Source organism: Mus musculus, chromosome 8, assembly GCF_000001635.26.
Source record: "Mus musculus strain C57BL/6J chromosome 8, GRCm38.p6 C57BL/6J".
NCBI classification, from domain to species: Eukaryota; Metazoa; Chordata; class Mammalia; order Rodentia; family Muridae; genus Mus; species Mus musculus.
In genome coordinates, this window is record NC_000074.6 from 125,139,697 (window position 1) to 125,155,197 (window position 15,501).

General features: G+C 48.2%; 1 protein-coding gene across 6 annotated transcripts in view; it reads left to right on the forward strand.

Annotated features, from left to right (window-relative positions):
• The window catches only part of Disc1 (disrupted in schizophrenia 1), a 216,377-nt gene that overhangs the window by 90,930 nt on the left and 109,946 nt on the right, over positions 1-15,501 (forward strand). For all 6 annotated transcript variants that reach the window (XR_003947282.1, XR_001778440.2, XM_011248388.3 and 3 more), the window contains exons 7-8: positions 8,716-8,770; positions 15,312-15,414. Coding sequence is in view for 4 of the 6 variants with exons in the window: in XM_011248388.3 (XP_011246690.1) it covers positions 8,716-8,770; positions 15,312-15,414 (158 nt within the window). In the remaining 2 variants the exon portion in view is untranslated. The remainder of the gene's footprint in view (positions 1-8,715; positions 8,771-15,311; positions 15,415-15,501) is intronic.

A 15,501-nucleotide genomic window follows, 5' to 3' on the forward strand; every position in this document is an offset into this window, starting at 1 on the left:
TTTACAGTCCAGGGGAGGGTAGCCTGGGACCTCATCTAGCATGCATCTGGCTCCCTGTGCAGCTAGATGAGGGTAATTGTAGTACTAACAACAGCAGGCTGGTGTGAGGCTTCCTGGCACACTCTTCAGGGATGCTTGGCTGCTTACAGTGGTCTGTGGTTGGGTCCTTCATCACTCGGCTCCCGGGACATTTCACGCTTCATGTGAAATGTGTTCTGGCGGCTCATGGATGACCTGTCTCCGGTTGTGCATTTGGAAGAAACATGTCCCGTCTCTTTTACAAACTGTTGGCATAAACTGTGAGACACTCCGATCCCTGCTTCCAGCAAATCTGGCTGGTTTTCGCTTGGGAGAGTCTGGACGCTCGCTTGCTTGTGTCACAGCTGGGCCGGGGAGGGGGCCGGGAAGGCAGACGCCAGGCCTGTTGTGCCTCTTTCCCCTTTAGCTGTCTAACCAGGGGTTCTGCAGTGAGACAGTGGCCTGGGGCTGTGTGTGGAGTGGCTGCCACACCTGGTGCCTTGTGTGAAGTCAGAGTCCCACAACCGGGCTAGGGCTTCTTGTAACTGAGATTTGAATTAGCAGAAGCCAGCACGTCACAGTTTAACTGGAAACAAAACTCATCATCTCTGTCCTTCAAATGCACACCATACACCATATAGAGTGGAGAGACCCAGGGAGATAGCAAGGGTGACGTTGGAAGACAGGTTCCCCTCTAATCAGGGAGTTGTGGCAGAGAATCCTCCAGATGGGTGAGTGGAAGCAGCCAGTTGTGAGACCCCGTGCCATGACTGTGCCCAGGGGATAGGGGTAGGTGATACCTACCTACCAAGTAGGACAGCACACCAGAGCAGCCCTCGGCCAGGGAGCAGACTCCAGTCTGCACCCCCATTTCTGGGGGTGGCTGCTGTTTAACTTCTGGGCTCCATTTGTGTTCCCTACCTCTGCCTGGGAATCTGCCTGGTCTGACAGGAACAGTGGGTTGCTACATGTATATTTGTGTGTTCCTATGTTTGTGAGGTGTGTGTAACTGTGGCTACATGTGTATTTGTGTGGTGTGTGTACATACGGCTACATGTATGTGTGTATGCTTATGTTTGTGTATCTTTGAACATTTGTGTATATGTTTGCATATGTGTATGTACATGAGCATATGTATATGTGTTTGTGCTTGTGTATACATGGGTGTGTGCATGTGTGTGCACTTTCTTACTCAAACTATCTGGGTGATGTGTTAGGAGATCTCTCTCTACTTCACTTGACAGCTTTACCCATCACTGGCAGCACAGACCTGCCTGTCTTCTGTCTGTCCTTCCTGTCAGCAGTAAGGTCACCCTGCCACCCGAGTGGATAGAGGGGACACACTCACTGAAGCCGGCGCATGGTCACTGGACACCTGCCTCTTGGCATGGGCCTCTGACCACTGCACCACACTGCCTGCCCCGGGAGCAGAGGCGTCAGCTAAGCAGCCTTTGACAAGACTGTACAGAACAGTCCTGGTGCATGTGTCCAGCCTGTGATGATGTCATCAGCAGTGAGGTCATAAGGGTTTCAGGGTCAAAAGGTCAAGTGGGTGACTTCTTATTCCCTACAGCAGTCCCCCCTGTCAGATTCGGACCTGCTTGTCCTCTGCGGTCACTGGCAAGGTTGTTAATATCAGCAGAGTCTACTTTCTCTTAAGTTCCAGACCCAAGCAGCCTTTATGCTTAGCATAGCTGTCACCAGGCCCTTCCTGTCATTGCCCACTTGCTTTGGGAACAGTCTCATTCTTAAACTAAATTCTGCTAAATAAGGAAGGTTGTGGAATTGAGTCATGGGGGGTGGGGGGGAAGGAAACAGAAGAGAATCGGAACACGGACACTAACACTCCCCGTGGCTTTGCACGAAAGTCAGACTTCTGTGCAGGTAGTTCTGGGGACAAAGCTGTGTGCTGAGAGTCTGTGCTGTAGCACCACTGCACAGAAAGACAATCCTCCCCTCCCTCCCTCCCTCCCTCCCTCCCTCCCTCCCTCCCTCCCTCCCTCCCTCCCTCCCTCCTTCCCTCCCTCCCTCCTTCTCTCTTTCTTCCTTCCTCTCTTCTTCCCTCCTTCTCTCCCTCCCTTTCTTCCTTTCTCCTTTCCTTCTCTCCCCCTCTCCCCCGCTCCCTCACCATGTTAAGCCAATGAGCAGGCTCTGAACAACACATAAGGTTAATCTTACTGGAAACTGAAGATTCCATGTGCATGCGTTTACTTCCACGTCAACAGCAGCAGCAGAGACGGGGGGACTTAAAAGATATTCACTGTTCTGATGTGGAGGCTAAAGCCCAGCCAGGGTCAAGGTGTCTGAAGGCCTCTGACTGGCATCCTTGGATCTTCATGTGGAGTTTCTCTCGGTGTGTTGCCAGTCTTCCCTCTCTCTCCTCCTCCCATCTCAGGCTTTCCCTCTCTTCTCTCTCCTCTTTCCTCCTCCTCCTTTCTTCTTCTCCATGTGTGCATGCTTGTGTGTGTGAAGGTAGGTGTGTATGTGTGTGGGTGCTCACACACATGTATGTGTGCGTGTGGAGGCACAGGGGTCAATCTTAGGTTTCTTCCACAGTAGCTTTCCACCTTGTTGTGTGAGCCCAGACCCCTCACCAAACCTGAAGCACACATCACCACACCTGGCTTTTAAAAACATCTTGTTTTAAACTTTACTTTGCACATATGGGTGTTTGCCTGCGTGAATGGTTACACACAACATACATGCCGTGCCCACAGGAGCCAGAAGAAGGCATCTGATCCCCCTAATTCTGGAGTTAAGGACAGCTGTGAGCTGCCATGTGGATGCTGGGAATTGAACCTGGGTCCTCCGGAAGAGCAAACAATCCTCTTCACTGCTGAGCCATCTTTCCAGCCCCATGGCTTTTGTAAATACTTGGTTGTGGGAGTGAAACTCAGGCTCTCCTGCTTTGCCAGCTGAGACTCCCCAGCCCTTGACTCTGCTACTCCTAGGGCAGATGTTGTGAAGGAAGAGGTTACTGTTCGTAAAAGAGGTCATTTGGGAATGACGTCTGAGTCTGCCGTGCCCTCTGGACTGAAGGATAGTCCATGGCTCATTTGTTGATTGATTGAGAGAAGACCTCACATAGCCTGGGTGGGCCTCAAATGTGCTATGAAGTCAAGGATGGATTTCAACGTCTGATTGCCCTTCTTCCCTCATCTGGGTGCTGGGGTTACAGGCAAGCGTCACCGTGCCCAGATCTGAGGGGACACTTCTCATTTGTTATGATTCAATACGCTATCCTAGTGAGACACAGGGACAAGCTTTGTTACTGATGTTCATGGAACTATCAACACGTAACTGGTATAACGTAATTTTGACTAGTAGTCCTGACCCTGGGGACCTCAGTGTGGTGGTTATAGCACCAAATGTAGGTGGAGTTAGCATAGCTCACTGTACTTCAGATGCTCTGGTCCTGTTAGACCAGATCCTCTGTTATCTCTGTTGCACTTTGGGCTATGTGAAACGATACAGTCTCAGTGAGTCTTACTACTAAAAATAGCCTAAAATCCGCTGGTATAATATACATGAATGATTCATAGTCGCCCCCACCCCTCACTGCTTCCATTCTGTGTATCCCCTGGGGATACAAATAATGTTAATATTAGCCAGAGCAACACATAATTAGGAAAATAAATCTACTGAAAAAAAGTAATATAGCATAAATTAAATAAATTAAATATAAATCAAATCAGATATAAAACAATGCATTCAATTACCCGCATCACTGCCTCGTCCTCTCAGGGAGATGTCTGAGTTGAGGCTCATTTTCCTTCTAGGAGAGGGGCAGAGCAGAGCCCAGAGCAATGAGCTGAGTCCAGTCCTGGAAAGGTGGTACCTGGCCTGATTTTCACTGGGGCTGTGGGACATTTGCTAAAGGTGCTATCCTTGAGGCCAGCTCAGTTTTAGACTCAGGAAGACAGCCTGCTGTCTGTTTTAATGTGTAAATCCATGAGCTGATTTCTGAGTGTGTGTGGGAACACTCACATTGTGCTATTAAATGCTCAAAAGGTTCTGTTATGTGAAGATCCACTGATTTGGAGGGTTCCAGTAGATGGGCCAGAGGTGGAGCTCAGTCGGTACTTGAATAGTAGCAGCAAGCCATAAGTTGGACCCTATTGTCACAAACATCAAATATTGTGTCGCACTTTTGTAATCCCAGCACTCAGGACACAGACACAAGGGTCGGGATTGCAAGGTTATTCTGAGGTATAAAGTGAGTTCAAGGCCAGCCTGATCTGGGTGAAACCCTGTTTTAAAAAAAAAAAAAACCAAGCAAACAAAAATGTCTAATTTGAATCGACTTCCATGACCCTGGAAGAGGAAGGAAAAACAGTTGCTGATCAAGAGTTACAAGTGTGGATATCAGGCTCCAGAGCTAGTACTGAGTTTCAAACCAAACCAATGCTTCACAGATTCTGCCCGTCTCGTCAGCAGCCCAAGCTGCCTGTGCTCTCCACATAAGCTGACACCTTGTTAAAAGATATCTTTACACTCTGTATAAAAGTATACTTAATTTGCCTGATGTAATTGTAATCTCGTAGGCTTACTGCTAAATAAGCTCACCCTTTCTTGTTCTTTCTGAACTCTGGCCGGCTGGTTCAAGTCAGCTGTTCTGGCCCAAACTCCACTCCCAGGTGACTGATTCGATCTGCCTTCTCTCAGCTTCTCACTGAACTGCTCTGCTTGGCCTCAAACTAACTCCAGCGACTTGTTCTACTCTCTGGCTTCTTCTTATTCTCTGACTTCAACGGCCTCTGCTGGCCTGCACTGAACTGTATGCGTTCACAAACTCAACTCCACTGTACTGCACTCACAGCAACGACTCCCGACTCTGACTCACACTCTCTTTCTCTCTCTCTTTCTCTGTGCTACTCTTAAACAGCTTCTTGTCCCTGTCTGTTCTTGTGAGAGTTGGATATTTCCTCTCTCTGACTCGGTCTCTCAGATCTTTCTCTGATGCATCAATTTGTCTGCCCCTAAATTAGACATCACTTCCAACGGACGCACCTGCCTGATTCAGCCATACTCAGACTTCCATCCTCCAAGCAACCTCTCAGAGCACCACTCCATTAAAACTAGAAATGCCTCCTTCTTGTTGGCCTGTGCAAACGCAGGATGAGTTCCTCTTGCCCAAACCGGAAGCTCCTTAACTTGGAGCATCATACCAACCAGAACTTGGCCTCCTTAGTCCATCATGAATATTTTAAACAGAAATAGCCTCAAGATGGCTGACAGTCACTTGCCTACTGCCGAGATCAAATAAACACGATCATTTCTTCCTATTGATTTGATCCTCTTCCTATTATTGGGTGGGCCTTACTCCATTCCCCACCCCTACCCCCAGGTTCTGTGCTGCCCATCTTTATATCAACTTGTCACGAGCTAGAGTCATCAGAGGAGGAAGCCTCAGTTGAGAAAATGCCTCCATAAGTTGGGACTGTAGGGCATTTTCTTAGTCATTGATGAGGGAAGGCTCAGCCTAGTGTGGGTGGTGCCATCACTGGTCCAGGTTGAGCAAGCCATAAGGAGCAAGCCAGTAAGCAGCACTCCTCCATGACCTCTGCATCAGCTCCTGCCTCTAGGTTCCTGTCCTGCTTGAGTTCTTGCACTGACTTCCTTCAGTGATGGACTGTGGTGTGGAAGTGTCAGCCTAATGAACACTTTCCTCCCCAACTTGCTTTGGTTGTCGCATTTCTCATCATAGTGATAATTTGCTTGCCACTGAGGTGTTCCATCACAGTGATAACTTGCTTCTGGTCACGGTATTCGTCACAGTGATGGAAGAGCTAACGGAGACACTTCATGTTAGCAGTGACTGCTCCCCTATTGAACTCTTATATGCACATCTTACTGTGTGAGACGTGAGGACCAGTTGGTTTCATCTTCTGTAATCTCATTCCTGCCTTTGCATCTATCTGTAAGCTCTCTGCCAATCTCCCATAGCTCTTACACTGCTCCAAAAGTGACTGGCCCCATCTGTATCCTACCTCTGACAGTTTTTATTGGATATCCCCCCCCCCGCCCCAGCATTGGCCTTTCTCCAACTGAATCATTAGTGTGTCTTGCTTTATGTCCTGACTACTGTTGGCACACATTTATTCTGTAGATCTCAGTCCAGAGAGTCAGATCAGGGTTGTAGCCTCACACGTTCATGCGTGCCCGAGTTTTGACAGAGTACCTGCTAAAGACCCATCTCATGAGGGAGTGAACCCAGCAGATAGATGGTGCTCATGTGGAACTCACACTCCATCATGGTTCGGGTAGAGATTGCATGAAGGAAGCAGTGTGTGAGGAGAAGGACTTAGTAGAAAAAGAAGGCAAAGCTGACGTTCACAGTCATGTCCAGACGTTTGCCTTGTGGCAGATGCTGTTACCTACAAGGTTGATTGCATGACGTTTTTAAGTAACTTGATGGTATGTGTTGGGGTGTTCATAGCTATCGCAGTGGGCTGCAGGTTGGACACACCTGGGAGAAGGAATTCCAGCTGACGAGGCATGCTTGAGAAATATGAAATATGCGTCTGATCTGTTGCCCTCTCTGAGGCTCAATGCAGAGGCAGTGGTATTACCTCAAATTGTTGACAGTATGCCCCACTCAGATGCCAATGGTCCCATGCCAATGTGGTCCACTCCTTTAGGAAGCTGGTTATAGGGCTCAGGGCTTCCTGCAACCATTGCTCTAGGAATAAAGACAGATTGTATTTGCCCTGGATGGCATGGAATTCTCTATGTAGACTAGTCTGGCTTCAAATTCACCTGTCTTTGCCTCCCATGTGCTGAGGAACAAATGTATGCTGCCATGTCTGGCTCACCTGTCTTTTTTTTTTTTCCATTTTTTATTAGGTATTTAGCTCATTTACATTTCCAATGCTATACCAAAAGTCCCCCATACCCACCCACCCCCACTCCCCTACCCACCCATTCCCCCTTTTTGGCCCTGGCGTTCCCCTGTACTGGGGCATATAAAGTTTGCAAGTCCAATGGGCCTCTCTTTGCAGTGATGGCCGACTAGGCCATTTTTTGATACATATGCAGCTAGAGACAAGAGCTCTGGGATACTGCTTAGTTCATATTGTTGTTCCACCTATAGGGTTGCAGTTCCCTTTAGTTCCTTGGGTGCTTTCTCTAGTTCCTCCATTGGGGGCCCTGTGGTCCATTCAATAGCTGACTGTGAGCATCCACTTCTGTGTTTGCTAGGCCCTGGCATAGTCTCACAAGAGACAGCTATATCTGGGTCCTTTCAGCAAAATCTTGCTAGTGTATGCAATGGTGTCAGCGTTTGGAAGCTGATCATGGGATGGATCTCTGGATATGGCAATCACTAGATGATCCATCCTTTCGTCACACTTCCAAATTTTGTCTCTGTAACTCCTTCCATGGGTGTTTTGTTTCCTATTCTAAGAAGGGGCAAAGTGTCCACACTTTGGTCTTCGTTCTCTTGAGTTTAATGTGTTTAGCAAATTGTATGTTATATATTGGGTATCCTAAGTTTCTGGGCTAATATCCACTTATCAGTGAGTACATATTGTGAGAGTTCCTTTGTGATTGGGTTACCTCACTCAGGATGATGCCCTCCAGGTCCATCCATTTGGCTAGGAATTTCATAAATTCATTCTTTTTAATAGCTGAGTAGTACTCCATTGTGTAAATGTACCACATTTTCTGTATCCATTCCTCTGTTGAGGGGCATCTGGGTTCTTTCCAGCTTCTGGCTATTATAAATAAGGCTGCTATGAACATAGTGGAGCATGTGTCCTTCTTACTGGTAGGGGCATCTTCTGGATATATGCCCAGAAGAGGTATTGCTGGATCTTCAGGTAGTACTATGTCCAATTTTCTGAGGAACTGCCAGACTGATTTCCAGAGTGGTTGTACAAGCTTGCAATCCCACCAACAATGGAGGAGTGTTCCTCTTTCTCCACATCCTCGCCAGCATCTGCTGTCACCTGAATTTTTCATCTTAGCCATTTTGACTGGTGTGAGGTGGAATCTCAGGGTTGTTTTGATTTGCATTTCCCTGATGATTAAGGATGTTGAACATTTTTTCAGGTGCTTCTCTGCCATTCGCTGGCTCACCTGTCTTTGCAACGTGCTTGGAACTTACCACATAGGCTTAGCTGGCAGCGAACCACAGGGATCCCCTGGTCTCCACCTTCCTAGTCCTGGGTACAGTGTATACCACTGTGCCTGGATTGTTTGAGTGGGTTCTGGGAATCAAATTCAGGACTTCATGCTTCTGTATCAGTAATCACTGTCCTGACCAAGCCATTTCTTTTCTTTGTGTATGTGTGTTTCGGGGGGGGGGGTGGTGTTCAAGACAGGGTTTCTCTGTATAGCCCTGACTGTCCTGGAACTCACTTTGTAGACCAGGCTGGCCTTGAACTCAGAAATCTGCCTGCCTCTGCCTCCCAAGTGCTTGGATTAAAGGCATGCACCACCACTGCCTGGCAGTGAAGACAGATTTTAATGGTGGACTAAGTAGAGCATATTAAGAGAGGGGGGTGGGTCTGCTTCCTAGCCATGGGTTACTTCCATGGTCATGTCAACCCAGCCAGGTGTCACCTTCCTCCTCCTCCTCCTCCTCCTCCTCCTCCACTCCTCAGGTTATGGATGGTTTCCTCGGCAGTGTCTTATATGTAGATCTCTGCTTGTGTATGGAACAAGAAGACCAATGCTCCTTTCTAATTTCTCTAGCCTCCGGGAAAGGACAAAATCACTGAACCTGGCTGTCAGAGAACTCACTGCTCAGGTAAGCCCACCCTCCTCCCATTTTCTTCTGACCTAATTTTGCATCCAGATGTTTAGCGGGCTTTAGTGGAAGCAGACTTTTCGGAGCTGTCTGCCAGGCTGCGGCAGCGAGGCAGAGCTGAAGACTGGAGCCGCAGACTCTGAGGATGTCTGTTGGTGTTAGGCCCGGTTCTTTCCATGTTCCCAGAAGTGAGACTCAGACTCAAAATATATCTACAGATACCTTGGCCTGGGGTAGCTAGGCTCTTCTCTGACTAGATCACAACTTAATATAACCTATTTATTCTGAGCTACATCCTGCCATGTGGCTGGTTACTTGTGCTCAGGTACAATGCGCCCATCTGGTCACATCTTCACGGGTAAATCTCCCTCTCCTGGTTGTATTGCAAAGTTCTTTCTGCCTCCTAGATGTTTCACCTTCTATTCTACCTTTTCCTATAGGGCTGTAGGTTTTCTTTATTGACAAGTGATGCATCCATACAGTACACAAGATATTCTCTCTACAGAGCTCTCCACCCATGGCCACTTCCAAATAGATAGTTGACCTTGGATTCAGAAGGGGTTTCTGTCCAGAGGCTGGGGAAGGATGTTGCCGGAAGTGCTGAGTGCCTTTTTAGAGCAGGGTGGAATGGCTCATAGCTTCAATCTAAACCTTCCATAGTCAGAGGCAGGAGGATCAAGGGTTCAAAGCCCACCAGAGCTACATAGCAGGATGCTGTCACAAATGAATGAATGAACAAAAATTTTAGGGCGGAAGTAACTGGCTTCCCCTGGGAGCTCAAGTTCAGGCTGCTCAGAAATGGAAGTGGGTCAGTGGATGAAGGGTTTGTTTTGTTTTTCCGTTCTTCGGATCATTTTCCTAGCACCATTTGTGACAGCACACACCGGGCAAGCCCAGCATCTCCCACTCCGTGGAGGAAAGGCTGCTCTGGCCACTCTGGTTCAGTGTGTGAGGGTTCATCTTACACCAGGGAAGGCATGGTGGCAGGAGCGTGGGGCAGCTGGTCACACGGCATCCACAGACAGGAAGCAGAGTGTGGAAACTAGTGCTCAGCTCTCTCTCCCCTTACTCAGTCCAGGATCGCAGCTCATGGAACGGTGTGGCCCACAGCGAGGGTAGGTCTCCCAAATCTTTAACCCCATTGTGAAGACATGTTCAGAGATAGTCTCCTGGGTGATTCTACATCCTGACAAGTTATCAATCAATATTAGCTGGGTGTGGAGGTTCATGTCTTTAGTCTCAGCACTCGGGAGGCAGAGACAGGCAGATCTCTAAGTTTGAGGCCAGCCTGGTCTATAGAGTGAGTTCCAGGCAGTTCAAGGCCAGTTCATGGTGAAGCCCCATCTCAACAAACACCCCTCTGAATATTAACCATCATATTATTTGTACTTTCATAGCAAGATTTTCTTATGTGAAGCAGCAGGTTCCCCCACAGTGCTCCCCAGTAGTGCTCTCCCACAGTGCTCCCCAGGAGTGCTCCCCGAGTGGAGTCTGCATCCTAGCTGTTAGATAAAGTGTTCACAGAATAGAGCCCTCCCTTGTGGTCACACCTGACAGAGCTGTAGGTCCAGACACCCTGGGAGTTGCTTTGAGGTATGCAGATGGACACCTGGATCTGGACACTCCATCGCTGGGAGCTGGAGGTTCCACAACAGTGGAGGATGTAGAATAATGGTCTCTGAGTAGAGCCTCTGACCTGAGAGGAATATCAGTTGTCTTTCATGACCAGAGACAGGAAGGCTGCAGGGTTAGGGAAGTGGTCAGTCAGTAAGCTGTCTGCTGTACAAACCAGTTTCACCCCCAGAGCCCATGTAAAAAGAATGGGCATTGTGGCACATACTCATAATGCCTACACTGGGAAGGCAGAAGCAGAAGGATCCTTGGGGCTAACTATCAGCTGGGCTAGAGGAAACATTGAGCTCTGGGTTCAGTGAGAGACTCTGTCAGAAAAACGTGGAGACTAACTAAGGAAGACACCCAAAGTTAACCTCTGGCTTCCACATACATGCATTCAAACACACATACACAGATACACACACACACACACACACACACACACACACACACATATATGCACATGTACACACATACAAGCACACACACAGACACACACATGCACACACAGCACATATGTATACACACATATACACATAGACACACACATATACATATATAAATACACAGATATACATATTCACACATGCACACACAGACACACATACATACACACATATACACACATACATAAACATGCACACACAGACACACATATACACACAGACACATACATAGACACACATGCACACACATACATACAGTCATACATACACATGCACACATATATATATACATATGTATGCACATGCACACACAGACACACACATATACATATACATATTCACACATACACACACATACACACACATACATACACATACACATGAAAACACAGACACACACACACACACACACACACACACACGGCCAGAGAAGACTTTCCGGAAAACATGCCGAGTGGCTTGTTTTCAACTTAACTACGCTGCTGCCGCTGTGAGCTGTTAGTAAGGCTGTAGTGTTTGTCCCTTCTCTTATTTATTTTTTCTTTTCTTTTTGTCTTTTCCTTCCCTTACTTATTTCCAAAGCTGACAGTTTTGTTCTGGCCACATGCTCAAGGGTTTGATGGATTCCTGTCAGCAACCAGGAATGTTTCTAAAGGACACTAGACTTGGGAAGGCTTGTGATCGTCCCATGAGCTTTCTGGCTGCTCACCCAGGGGGGCAATGAGGTGTATTTCTTGTTTCGCCCAGCTCAGCCATGGGCTAGGCGGACCATTACCAGAGACCTCGAGGACACTTTTCCTGAATGCTGGGAGGGCTCTCTGTCTTTGTGTGCTGCAACTTCAAAGCACTGAGAGGCTGGACAGCTCTCAGGCAGGGCTAGATGGCTGAGAGCTGGGTGCCAATACGGCCAAGTTCTGGTGGGGATCTCTTCTGAGGGACAGATGGCCAACTCCATGCTGTGTCTTTGCTTGATGGAAAGGGAACGAGAACGGGAGGGCTCTCCAAGGTTGATGATGACGATGACGATGATGATGATGACGACGACGATGACGATGATGATGGTGTATGTGCACCTAGAGGACAGCATAGGTGTTAAATTCAGGAACGCCATCTACCTCCTTTGGGAGGAGGGTCTCTCAGAGGCCTGGAGCTTACCAATGAGGCTACACTGGTAGCCAGCAAACCCTAGGGACCCTTTGGTCTCTACTTCTCCAGCTCTGGGATTACAAGTTTGTGTGATGATGTGACACTTATGTGGGTTCTGTGGGCCCAGCTCAGTCTCCATGCTTACAAAGCAAGCACTTTTACTGACAGAGCCACTACCCCCTGGCCCCAGCCCTTTTCCAAGGGCACCGATACTTTCACGAGGTTCTACCTTTAGGACCTGTTACTTCCCAGAGCCCCCTCTTGGTCCCATCATCATACGGGGGCTGAAGATTTCAGCACATGAAATTTCGGGGGACCCAAGCATTCATACCATGGCTCACCCCATCTCTTCCATATTTATATAGTCCACTTATAATGACTGTCTTAGTCAGGGTTTCTATTCCCGAACAAAACATCATGAGCAAGAAGCAAGTTGGGGAGGAAAAGGTTTATTCAGCTTACACTTCCACATGGCTGTTCATCATCGAAGGACGTCAGGACTGGAACTCAAGCAGGTTAGGAAGCAGGAGCTGATGCAGAGGCCATGGAGGGTGCCGCTTACTGGCTTGCTTCCCTTGGCTTGCTCAGCCTGCTTTCTTATAGAACCCAAGACTCCCAGCCCAGGGATGGCACCATCCACAATGGGCCCTCCCCACTTGATCACTAATTGAGAAAATGTCCCACAGCTGGATCTCGTGGAGGCATTTCCTCAAGGGAGGCTCCTTTCTCTGTGATAACTCCAGCTTGTGTCAAGTTGACACACAAAACCAGCCAGCACCATGACTTCTCTTTTCTGTCAAATTAAGGAGCCGTGCCTTAGATTCTAAAATGTAAATGTAAAACTTCCTTTCTTTAATGAGATCCTCAGAGGCTAATTTTATTTGTAAATAAGAAAGACATGCAGATTTTTTTCTGAGGTGGGTATGCGTATTCTATTGCACGTATGTGAGCATGGTATGCTGTGTGGGAACTGAGACAGAGCCTGGAATTTTAACCTTAGCCCTGTCCCCTGAAGACTGGCAAATGACCATGAGGGAAAAGGCTTGGCTCAACAGTTTTCTTTCTTTAGTGTACTCGCACATGTGCACTCAACCCCTGATACTTTCAGAGTGAGTTGGGACCTTCCTTAAGCTCATTACATTTCTTGACTCTCATGGGTCACCCAAACTAAAGGTAATTAAGGAATAAATGAGATGGAAATAGTTAGAAATAATTGGGATATCTAGAGACTGGTAGGTATTATATTATATCCAGCAGAGACTGAACGAGTGTGCCGTTTAATCTGGAAATTTAGAAAGGCGGCTTCACGTTAATAGTGCAGCTTGAATTATGGGCTTTCTCAGCAAAGGAGAAACTGGCCTAATTATGATTAAGAGACACTGTTAACTAAGATCAGAGATATTAGAGGAGACCTGAGAACCCTGGCTGGCATCACAAAGTTAACCGGTGAGTCTTTGAAGTTCCAGAGGTGACAGTTGTGGGTGGATAGGATGGGCGGAGCCTGTCACGGGCATTGACCCAACCGAGACAGGGCCAGAGGAAGGTGCCCCAGACACCTTTCTTTAAGTTCTTAGTTCTAACATACGGGACAAGTCTCAGGACTCCTTAAGATCCTTAAGATGAATAACTCTGGCCATGTGGATGAGCAGCTGGAGTAGGCTTCGGTGCAGGGCCGGCCAACTCTGCTGTGAGCTTCAGAAGTGAGGTTGGAAAATCCTAGGCATGGAGGGGAAAGTAATGGCAGAGAAGGGCGGAGCATTTTAGGACCCAGGAGAGAAGGGCAGAGCATTTTAGGACTGGGTGATGTTTGCTTTGGTTCTGATAGCCGCTTCCATTTGATCTTGGATAAACCAAATGTTTACAATTAACTGTATCCTCCACGTGGACCGATAGCTTTCAGCTTCTGAAAGGGATTTCATGTACTTTTATTATTTTGGCAATAAATGACGATGCCTGGGGTGAGGGGTTACATTCTGTGTGGTCTTTCCCAAAGTGCTCACTACTCTATCCTCACAGAAATGTGCTGTGTGCTTTGGGTGAGCTGAAAACATAGGTTTATCGCTAATCTGAGTATAGATAACAGATACCCATGAGCTCTTAGCCTTAAATAAAAGAAGAAAAAAAAAAAGATGATGATTTAGGCTCGGCATAAAAGATAACCTGACGGAATTGGGGGAATGAGACTGAGGTTGAAGAGTTTTGTTGTTTTGGAAACTCAAAGGAAAACAGGTGATGTGTGTGGAGTCCAGGTATGGGGAGACACTCGATAACCCCAAGTCTTCCAGGAGGTGACTTGTCTGACTTTCAATCAGACTCTCCAGTGAGTATCTGCACTCCTGGTTTCTTAGAGTCTTCTAATAAGGAAATTTAGCAGGTTCCTCTGACCTCAATGTCAAAAATCTTAGTTGACTAACTACTGTTGCCAGGGGCAGAGTCCTGTTCATGGACTGCCTACTGTGTGCCAGGGGCAGAGTCCCTGCTCACTGATGGCCTACTGTGTGCCAGGGGCAGAGTCCTGATCATGGGCTGCCTACTGTATGCCAGGGGCAGAGTCCTGTTCATGGACTGCCTACTGTGTGCCAGGGGCAGAGTCCCTGCTCACTGATGGCCTACTGTGTGCCAGGGGCAGAGTCCTGATCATGGGCTGCCTACTGTATGCCAGGGGCAGAGTCCTGTTCATGGACTGCCTACTGTGTGCCAGGGGCAGAGTCCTGCTCATGGGCATTGTAGACAGATGAGGAGACAGCTGTCAGCAGGAGAGGAAGCTGGGGGAGACTGGGGTGAAGGTGAGGGACAGGAATCAGCAAGGCCCTTTTCCCAGGGGCACCTTGGAACAACTTGCCTGAGGTTGTGAGGCTCTGAGGGCTCAGGCAGGAGTTGGGAAATGCCAAGGCAGAGGTACAGTGATAGCTTTGTCTGCTTGTGGCTGCTCTGTGAGCTCACACCAGCCTGTGTGGGTCAGGGCTGTGCTGAGGCCGCACTAGTGGCCACCTTTCTTCCTCCTTCCTCATCTCTTTCTTCCCTCTCTTCCCCTACCCTCCTCCCACTCCTCCTCATCTACCCCCATCTCTGCCTCTCTCCTCCCTCCTTACGCCTCTGCTCCCTACTCTCTGTATTGTTCTCTCCCTCCTCTCTGCTCTCCCCTCGCCTCTTCTCGTCTTCCTTCTTGCTCCCTCTTCCTTTCCTGCTTTCCTTCTAACCCGTTGCTCCCCAAAGCCTCTTCTGCTCACTCTGTCAGTCCACTAAGATACTCAGAGACCCAGCCCCTCAGCCCCACTCCCCTCTGTCTTCTGGTTGGAAGTAGCAGGCATTGATTCTGCCGTTTCTCCTGGCAGGTGTGCTCAGGTGAGAAGCTGTGCAGCTCTCTGAGGAGGAGACTCAGTGACCTCGACACCAGGCTGCCTGCCTTGCTGGAAGCCAAGATGCTGGCCCTATCAGGTAACTGCAGAGGCACTTATATTCAGTCACTGACCAGCGTGGTGGTCACGCAGCTGCCTGGGAAGCTGAGGTAGGAGGATTACAAAT